This window comes from Trichosurus vulpecula, chromosome 3 (assembly GCF_011100635.1).
Source record: "Trichosurus vulpecula isolate mTriVul1 chromosome 3, mTriVul1.pri, whole genome shotgun sequence".
Classification (NCBI taxonomy): domain Eukaryota; kingdom Metazoa; phylum Chordata; class Mammalia; order Diprotodontia; family Phalangeridae; genus Trichosurus; species Trichosurus vulpecula.
Genome location: NC_050575.1, coordinates 413439101 through 413449153, shown reverse-complemented (window position 1 = coordinate 413449153; position 10053 = coordinate 413439101). Strand labels below are relative to the sequence as shown.

General features: G+C 55.3%; 1 protein-coding gene across 1 annotated transcript; it reads right to left on the bottom strand.

The window, feature by feature from the left end:
• Positions 1 to 1819: 1819 nt before the first annotated feature.
• OSR1 (odd-skipped related transcription factor 1) lies at positions 1820 to 3485 on the bottom strand. The gene is made up of 2 exons (XM_036752880.1): positions 2824 to 3485; positions 1820 to 1955 (listed from the first exon to the last, which is right to left on the bottom strand). Exons 1-2 carry the CDS (start codon positions 3483 to 3485, stop codon positions 1820 to 1822), a joined length of 798 nt encoding a protein of 265 aa, XP_036608775.1.
• Between the last annotated feature and the right edge of the window lie 6568 nt (positions 3486 to 10053).

Below are 10053 nucleotides of genomic sequence, written 5' to 3'. Positions count from 1 at the left end.
ACCTAGGCCCCGAGGGCGCCCCAAGGAGGCAGAAGGGATTCTTAACCCAAAGGCCAGGATTCCTCTTTTCCCAATAAGATTTCCAGGATTGTTTTTATTTACCCTCCAAAATTTAAGACCCTGGCGTCCTTCAGAATAGAGAGAGACTGCAAGAGACAAGAGTAAGAGACACAAAAACAACGAGATAGTCACAGAGTTATAGAGGGAGTGGAAAGAAGAAGGGGAGGGAAGAGAGAATGGGAGAGGAAGGGAAATGAGGAAGACAGAGGAAAAATCGGGAGAAAGGTGAAGGAGAGAGGAGGGAGAGGGGAAGGAGAAGGAATGGGGGAGGAAGGGAAATGGAGGGAGACCAAGGGAAAACTGGAGAAAGGTGAAGGAGACAGGGGGGAAGGTGAGAGACAAAGAAAGGGAGAAGAGGAAAGAGGGGAAAAGAGGAGCGAGGAAGCAGGCCATCCACTGGCCCTTTTCTGACTCCCTCCGACACGGACAGAGCAGCAATTTGGAAGAAAACAACTTCATCTCTCACGGAGAAAAAAAGAAAATGCTCGGAATTGCCCGAGTCTAGAAGTGAAAGCTTTGTTCCCGCAGCTTCGGCAGCCTGTAAAATAACCATTTATTTTAATATATCTTAAACATCGATAACAAACAGCCCAAACTCCAGTGATAAATGTCCTTTTCCCAATGATCAGCCTAAAGTGCCAACAGCCCCACCGCCCGCCGCTCTCCTCTCGCCTTACAGAAACCAAGAAAATGTGACCTCTCTAATTCACTTTTTTTTACACTGTTAGGAAAATTAAAAAATAATAATAATACACATTAACAAGACTGTTGGTCTTTTCCATTAAAGAGCTCTGTCCTGGTGCCAATCCAGGCACGCCTGGCTACCTCCCCATGGTCCTGGGCGGAGCGGGGCGGGGCCAGCTTGGTTCACTTTCGCTGGTCCCGCCCTCTTCTTTAGAGGCCCTATATACCGGCTCCCCCAGGCCCTGTCCATGGACTCCTGGACCAGGACCCCCACAGTCCCAGGACGCAAGCTGAGGGAGTCCCAGGCTAGGCTACTGGGGAGGGAAGTCCAGTCCATTGCATGACCCCACAGGGCGGCCCTCCAAATCGTACGGTTTTTGTCGGAGATGGTGGTGATGGTTGAGGTGTTCCATTGCAAGCCTGCTTTGTAGCGTCCCCTGGAGTCCTGGGGCAGCTTGAGTTTGCAAGGGGGAGCTCTGGATCAGCTCAACGCACCCTCTCCCCTCTCCCTAACCTCGCTCCTTTCTCCACTGCTGTGGGCCACTCTTAGGCACACTCGGGCGAGGAAAGAGAAATTTGCCCAGAAAGGAAACTTACAGAGAAAGTTTGTAATGTAATATAATGCCGCAACAACGTAGCGCTGCAAGCACGTAACAGCAACAAAGTAACGCGGGAACAATGGAACAATGCCACAGTAACACTGGGGGGAGGAGCCAGAGGCTTCGGCGGTGGCCGGGAAGCCCTTTCCCACTTGAGCCTGGCGGCCGACCCTTGAGCTCCACCTCTTGGCGCAAAGTTTATGAGTCCAGGCCGGGAGTGGACTGGCCGCCGCCCCTACATCCACGGCCCTGCGGCCAGGCCGGTCGGGTCCGTGCTGTGAGCGCCCCTTGGAGCCCCAGAATCCTGGGTGTGAGTGTCAGAGGGAGGCAGAGCTTGGCCTTTGCTCCTAGCCCTGCTGGTGGCAGGCACCGCCTTTCTTTACTCCAGGCTAAGGGGTCTCGGACTTTTGCCTGGGACCAGAGGCGGAGGCTACTTCCTCCTAGTTCTGCCTGTGGGCCCTGGTGGGCGCGGGCCTTCAGCATTTGATTTTGTTGACTTTGAGATCCTTCACTTGCGTGTGCAGCGTCTTGTGGACGGCTAGAGTCCTGGACTGGCAAAATCCCTTCCCGCATTCCTGGCACTTGAAGGGTTTCTCTTTGGAGTGTATATACCTGCGCGGGGAAGAAAAGACTTCATTTCTAAACCTTAGCAAAATCCGGAGGGGCTTTAACCGTACGAGCTTCTTTCTAGGGAGCACCCGCCTCCCATCTCCCAACCCGAATAAAAACCACAAAAGGCTATCGTAATCCCGCTTTGGGGGCTAGAGGGAACGCTCTGCGGTAGAGGCCAAACGAGCACGGGGGCTGGAGCCCGGAAGACCCAGTACTTTTTTCGAAAACCTGTGACAGGGGCCAGACAGACCTAATACCCTGTATCCGGGGGCTGAGATAGGGACCAGAGTTTGCTATAAAATCTGGAAGGGACGTAGTTAACAAGAGGTTCCCGGAGTGCTCAGTACCTGGCTAATTATAATACACCCAGCCGACATCGGCTGGATCTGCTGGGTCCAACGTCCTGAGATTAGGCTGAGAGGTTCAGCTCTGTGGAATAATCCTCAGGGCGTCGGTTTCAGCCAGATGGAGAGAGGGACAGGTTGCGAGAAAGGCAAACAAGAGTTTCTACTTTGGGGGGATAAAAATGTAAGCCCCGGAGGACAGGAGAAAAGCCCTTCCCCCTCCCCCTTGAGGTTCTTTGAGTTCTAATGTTCAGAGTGTTCGCCAGCTGAGGGAAACAGGGTTCAGAGAGGAGATGAGGTCCCCAAAGATGAATCATCAAGTGGGCAGCGACCGGAGTCAAAGCCAGGACTCTCGACTCTCTAGATCATGCCCATTGCCCCCAAACCTCTACTCCCAGCTCGCCAGTTCTGTAGCCCTCCGGGGGTTCCTACTGGTCGGCTGATGGGTTTGGGAAAGCTAGGATGAGGCGTAAACCTTGACTCGGGAGCTGGGGCCAAGCTCTCACCCCTGCCCTTCCTCTCACCTGTGGTCCCGGAGGTGGTCCTGTCTCCGGAAGGCCTTGTGACAGATGTCGCAAGTGTATGGCCTCTCGTCCGTGTGCGTTCGCTCGTGAATCAGCAGGTTATATGACTTGGTGAAGTGACGACCGCAGAATTTGCAGACAAACTCTTTCTTGGTCTTGGAGGGCAGGCGGCCGCGGGTGGGCTTCTTCTCCGGCGACAGCTTGGTCACGTCGAGCAGGGCGCTGAGACCGGGCGGAGGCGAGCCAGGGCCCTCGGCGTGGCCGAGCTTGGACGGATCCTCTTGAGTGGCGGCCAAGGCCAGGTTGGCGAAGTCGAAGCGCGGCTTGGCTTTGAGAGGCGGCCCACCAGCCCCCCCGTCCTGAGGCTTGGGCTGGATAACGTGCGGAAACCAGGGGAAGGCGGGCAACGGCAAGCGGGCGTCCACGAGGCTGGACACGGCGCCAGGCACCTTGGAGAAAGAGGAGCGCGGCAGGTGTACGGCGGGGTAGCCCAGGGTCCACTGGTGCAGGTGCACCGCGTGCAGGGCGCTAAAGCCGTACAGGCTGGGCAGGTGCTCCGAGGGCACAGCTGGCAGCCCGTTCACAGCCTGCAGGAACGAGTAGTTGGTGAGCTGAAGTGACGGGTGGATGGGCACGGGCGCCGGCAGGGTCTTGCTGCCCATGGCGGTCTCGACACTATTGCCAGCCTGCGGGGGAAAGAGAAAGGGGCGGGAATAGGAAAAAAGAGAGAGAGAGAAATTTCAGTGCGGGTTATCTCCCCTTCGTTCCCTCACCATCTGCCGCCTCCCCAGACAGGACGAAAGAGAAGCAAAGAACCCCTATGGAAATGATCAGGAAAAGCAAAGATCCCCACCCCCCACCCCCTGGAAATGACCAGGCAGTGCCCAAAACGAAAAACAGATCGAAGTCCCGAGCTCCATGGCTGACAATGCCAGGTTCGCGTAGTCCCTGGGATTTTGAGATGGAAACTTTAGAGATCACGGGACTCCAAATACTTCATTTTACAAAAGAGGAAAAGGAAGGAAGGAAGGAAGGAAGGAAGGAAGGAAGGAAGGAAGGAAGGAAGGAAAGGGAGAAGGAAGGAGGAAGGGAGGAAAGGAGGGAAACAGACTCAGGTAGTGAGTACCAGAGCTGGCGTTCTGAACCCCAAATCTGCCTTCCAAACTTTCGGGCCCTTGGCTGAGTTAGGACCCTGGGCCTCGGGCAGCAAGGGGAGGAAGAATTTTGAGTGAACTCTCACTAAACCGACTCATGAGGAAGCCAGGGGGCGGAACACTTCTTCTGACTGTCAGAGCACCCACTCCACCCCCACCCCCACCCCACCCACCCCACCCACCTTAGTTGTCAGAACAATTACCCTGACTTGCCCGGGGTCTGCCTCTTTCCTCCGTTCCTGGGTCAGGAACCTTGGAGCGGATCTAGGGAGGGGGCGTTGAAGATAGGGCCACTCGAGCGCACGCGCGCGCACACACCACACAAACAGAAATAAACTTTCACACTCAGAGAAGAGCAAACAAGAAACACATTGGCACTGGAAAGTAAACACAGACACACAAGGTTTCACATACAGAGAAACAAATACACCGGGAGAGATCCAAACAGACACACCTTCACGCCGAGACAAACCCACAGCAATAAACACCGAGAAACACAAACACAGAGCCTCACTTGGGCCTCCCTGGGGATAAACACAAACATGCACTAACACAAAGAGACATAAATCCAAAGAGCCGCTTGCATCTAAGGATAAACAAACACCCTGATGCTGGGAGAAACACGAGTGAAGAGGTTGTCGCTCGCGCGCAGCGGGGGCGGCGGCGGCCCCGGGCGGGGGCGGGTATGGAAAGGGTAGAGAACAAACGTGCGGGGAAAACAGAAATCAGTGAGTGCTCTAAGGAACCACCCGCGCAAACCGAGCGTCTACGAGTCCCCTTAGCCCAGAGACCAGCCCAAAGAAATAATGAGCACAAGCAGAGAAAGTGACCCAGAGTCTTTGGCACGAAGAGATGAACACAAATATATACATTGTCACATTCGACCTCAGCAAACAAGCCCAGAATTCTCATCCCCGATAGCTCAGAAAAAAAACCAATATACTCTGCCCCCACCCCCACCCCCGCACAAGGAGCAAGAACCCTCAGAGGGTTCGGGCCACACAAAGCAAGAGAACCCCGGCCAGTCAGATTGGCAGGACCCTTAGAAAACATTCGAAACCAACCTCCTATTTTTACATATGGGTAAACTGAGGCCAAGAGAGGCGACAAGACTTGCCCAATGTCACACAGCTAGTGGTAACAAAGGCAGGATTGGATTCCAAGTCCTCTGACTCCAAGTGGAAAAGCTGTTTGTCTTTTGACCAAACCCATCTCTTCAGGTCTCATTCTTGTTTTTCCTAGCAGAGAATACGAAGCCAACTCGGCTAGTTTCCTATCCCTACCTCGCTCTCCTTCCTACCCTCTCAATTTCGGGTCAGCCATGCAGGCCCTCCCTCTTTCCCCCTGAATAAGCAAAACACCTTGAGCCAGGGCTCGCTCTCCCGCAGCTGGAAGGAGGAAGGAGGCGGACCTGGAGCACACCCCACCCCCCTTCACCTAGTCTCTCAGAATCCTTCAGTGCCCACCCTCCCATAGATTCTGGCCCCAGACCTGTGCACCAAAGAGGGCCTTTTGGATGGGAGGAGGTGAGGGGACCTGGGCCTGAGTGGAGGCTACCCACAGCTGGGAAAGACAATCTCAGAGAACATCGCTCTTGGGATCAAACTACCTGGTCCTGAACTGGGGGAAGTTTCTACAGACTCAGTGCACAGCCCAGGACTAGCCTTCTAGGTCCTAGAAGTCCTAGTTGGGACAACCTTGTACATAGGATGTTTTCGGAAGAAACATCAAAATGTAGAATGTCAGCCCTGAACTGGACCTTATCTATTCCATCCTCACATTACAGTCGGTGAAGCTGGAGCCCAGACATGGGAGGTGACTTAGGTCATAAAGGCCAGAGCATGGAAGCAGGCCCCCTGACTCTTCCAGGCCAGGTCCTTTTCTGCCACACCCGCCCTCCCCACCCCACCCCGAAACACAAACTGCATCTCCTTTCTTCAAGTATCTACAATCTGATTCCAAGAGAACCCAGACGGCTTTGTAGCTCTAAAATCGCTTTAGACGGGTGAGACATGGGTATTCAAATGGAAATTGTACTACGGGACAAAGAAGCCTGGACGTCCCAGCCCTCACCCCTTCAGACAGACACCTCCAGGAGCAAGGCCACCTTTCACACCCACATACTCAGGCCCGGCTGTGGAGAACCCCATAATGCTCTCCCAGGAGAAGGGGGGCAGATGCCTGTGGCAGATGCCACAGAAAAGGAGACTGGAGAGGAGACACTGCCTCAGGCCACCTGAACCCTGGGGAGCCCATCCCTCCCACGATGTGCTAGCCCCTCTATGTGGCAGATGGGAAAATTGAGTCTCAAAAAAGAGGACCTCAAAAGACCTCAGAGGTCACTGCATCTAGCGCCTTCAATTAATCGACAAGCATATAATAAGCTCCTACTGGGCTGGCAAACACTGTGCCACTGTGCCTAAGAGGAGGAAACTGAGTCCCAGAGAGGAGGAAGGCCTTGGCCCTGGCTGCACACAGTTAATTGATATCGGAACGGGCACTCCTAACCAGGGCTCGAGTCTCCAATCCCTGAGCTCCTTCCCGATGTCCCGTTTTGTGGTTATAACGGTCCCCGGCCCCCTTGGGCATAGCGGGTCCTTCGGGGTCCTCTGAGGTAAGCTAAGGACTAAGCCTGTCCCTTTAGCACCTCCCTGGATGAGTCTGAGCCACTGTGCAACGAAAAAAAAGCGGGGAAGAAGGTCTTGTGTCGGCACCCAGGGAAGGAAGGAGAGGAAGAGGGGGGAAGGGGGCCTGGAGTCATTTGTGAGACTGGCAAGCGCACATTTTCCGTCCGGCAAGCAGCGATTTTGCTGCATGGCAAGGAGAGTCCAGCCGGGAAACCCGAGGGGCAAGTAGAGGCACGCCGCCCCCACACCTGGCATCGTGCCAGCCAGGGGTAACTATGCTCCAGTCTGAATGGAAGGGGACTGCAGGGGGCAGAGCTCCTGGAGCCCACCGTGCAGAAACTCAGCTATACCAAACAACATATCTTAAAAGTCCACTCAGCGTCGGGCAAAGAGAGAGCCTGGAGTCTTGGGGTCTAGACCTGGCCCCGGTCTTGGGGTGCGGTCTTGGGCAAGTTCCTTCTCCTCTCTGGGCCTCAGTTTCTCCTTCTGGATGAGGAGGAGGCCCTCTCCTACTCCGCAGCCTATGTTCCTATAAAAATAATCACTTTAGATTTGAGACAGCAGTCCGACGAGGGACGTGGGAAGACCCATGGGAGATCAAGCTCGAAATCTGAAAGACGAAAGAGAAATTTCGGCTCTTGGCACTATACTCATTGCACCCAGAAAGTGGCCTGAGACCAGAGGAGGAAGCATCCCTCAGACCACATCAAAGACCCCCTCGGTTTTCCCAACCCTGGCTCAGAAGATCCTTCCTCTTTGATTCGGGGCTCACCTCTACATTAACTACCAGTCGGGATAAACAGATCCTTATCTCTGTCTCCAGCCTAGCCCAGCCTCTGAGCACTTCCCACTCCTCTTCCGTCCCAGCCGTTTGTCAATGGTGCCTGAACACGAGGGACCCTGGAAAGCCGTGGTGTCTGGCCACGGGGGCTGCAGCGAAGCCCTCACCCATTCCGGCCCTACGTCTCTGCCCAAGCCCGTGCCCTTACCCCACGAGCCCCGCCGCGCGGCTTGAGCCCTCGGAGAGGAAGGGTGGGCGAACCTGGGTCCCAGGTTCTCTTAGCCCAACTCCGGCTCTTGGCCCTAGGCTTTCTGCCAGTGCTCTTGGGGTTTCCTCGAGGGCTCGTACCTTCAGGTCTTGTGGAGATATCTCAAGGGCATTGGCAGCTCCTCGAAGTAGATTAAGAACAGGATTTGGGGGCCAAGAAAGCCAGGTCTCTCTCTCTCTCTGTCTCTCTCTCTCTCTGTCTCTCTCTCTCTCTCTCGCTCTCTCTCTCTCTCTCTCTCTCTCTCTCTCTCTCTCTCCCTCCCTCCCTCCCTCCCTCTCTCTCATCAGTTCTTTATTCATCCGTCCTGGATGAATCGCCCCCGGAAGTTTCAAAGCTTCAGTTCCCTAAAATCGAAGACTTTTTCGTTTGCTCTTTGTAACCTCTACGCTGGCCTGGGCCTCGCCTGGAGCTGGTCGCAAAAGAGAGGCTAGTTGAATTTCAGTCAATGGGACAGCCCTTGCAGGGCCCAAGCTGGGTCTGATTGAAGCGCTTTGTAAATGTTAAAGCGCCGCAAACGCGAGCTTTGGGGGGTCTCTCGGCTTTGCTTCCGGAGCCTTGCACTTTCTCAGTCGCCTTCAGGCCGCAGGGTCTCAAGCCAGGAACTCGAGGCTGCAGGACTGGGCGCAAGGCCGGAGGAGGCCAGATTGCGAGGCCAAGCAGGGTAGGCAGGGGAGTGATTGTTTGAAATGAAGGCATCTGAAGGCAGAGAGGACCCAGGCTCAAACACTGACTCTGGGCTAAGTGACTCTAGCCAAGTCCTTTCCTCTCTTTCTCTGCCTCGCCTTCCTTACCTCTACAAAAGAGGAACAAAACCCCTCACCCCCATTTTACGCAATGTAAGAACCGCGCTCCATCACGGGCAAATATGGAAAAAAGCGCGTTGTAAGCTCAAATTAGTGCTACGTGAATTCGAGAGACGGTTGCTTACATTCTTATTATCACGATTCCACGAACTTCCCAGCCATCAGAGACCAAAACTGGTTTACGGAGAGGGGACATGGAGGGAGAGACCACTGCTCCAGACTTCGGAGTAAATCCCCTGAGTAAAATGGGGACACACACTCACACAACCAGCGCCCTCCCGCCCTGTCCTTCCCAACAAGAACCAGACCCTTCCCTGGCTCCGGGAGTAACTTAGAATGAGGACCTTCGGCTCCCCACCACAGCCCTTCTCAGGGTCCCCACCACGGGGCAGGGGAGCTCTTTATATTTTTAACTCCGTGCTGGTGGGCCTGCTTTTATTTTAATTACACCACCTCCTAAGCAGGGAGTGGAGAAGACGGCCCCATTTTACGGTGCGCGTTGGGAAACCCGCAGACAACGGAATTGAGGCCAAGAGAGACGTGATTGCCCTTGGGCTTTCTGGAGGCACCCCTGAGTGTCTGTGGACACCCTTGGGTGACTGAGTGAGAGTGCAGAAGCCCGTGGGCGCCCGAGGCGGGCCCTGCAGCTCCAGCACAAACAGGCCCTAGCCGCCCCAGCCGCCGTGGTATTAGGGGTATTAATGGATTGTGCAGAATCTATTAGAGGCTTATTCGGGTCTAATGGACCGTAGAAGCCTTAATTGCTTGCATAAATGAGCGCTGGCCTAGCACCCTGCACCGGGGCTTCAGGCAAGGCCGCCAGTCCCCTCCTGCAGCGAATGACTGCCTGGCTGGCTAAGGTGGGGCGGGCCATCGAAGCTGTCCCTAGCCAACTAACCCCCAAATCCTAGAAAAGAAGAGAAGACGAAACATGCAGCGGCCTCGAATTGTCAGCTAGATAGGCAGTGTCTCGGACTGCGGGTCACCAACCGCGGAAGCCTCTGGCTTAGCGTTCCCGCATGGACCCAAGAGGCTGGGGCCCCGTAACTCCCCGACCAGCTCCCTCCCTCCTTTCTTCGAAAGTTCCCTTGGGGAGACTGAGGCCAAGACAGCCAGTTGTCCCAGGCGGGCCCCTGGAACTCCCCCTATCCAGGGCCTCAGCGAAGGGCTGCGGGGCTCCTGGGTCCGTTTGTGGCGGCTCTTGGAGCTGGACCCTCTCGTTTCTCCCGAGCCCGGCGTTCCGCTCCCCAGTCTTCTAGAGCTGTAAGCCGTATTCTTCCCTCGCGCTAAACTTGAAACATCCGAACTTAATGGGGCCTAATGAAAAATGGGTAGGAAGTGGGGGATCCCCCTCCCCACTTCTCTCTTCCCCAAGGCTTTCGTTTCGGCTGCCTCTCTCCCTAAGTGCCCAGACCCGGGTCCAGTGAGCGCTGAAGCGGGCCGAGAGTGCTTAACTCATGGCTCCGCTGGGCAACTGGTGGCCTCTGGTGCAGGGAGAGACGGCCCGGGCTGCCGGCTCTGTTCAGTAACCTTCCGGGGACTCGGAGGGCCGAGCTGGAAGCAATGGACTAGAGGGAAACCGAGAGCTGAGGGGCGA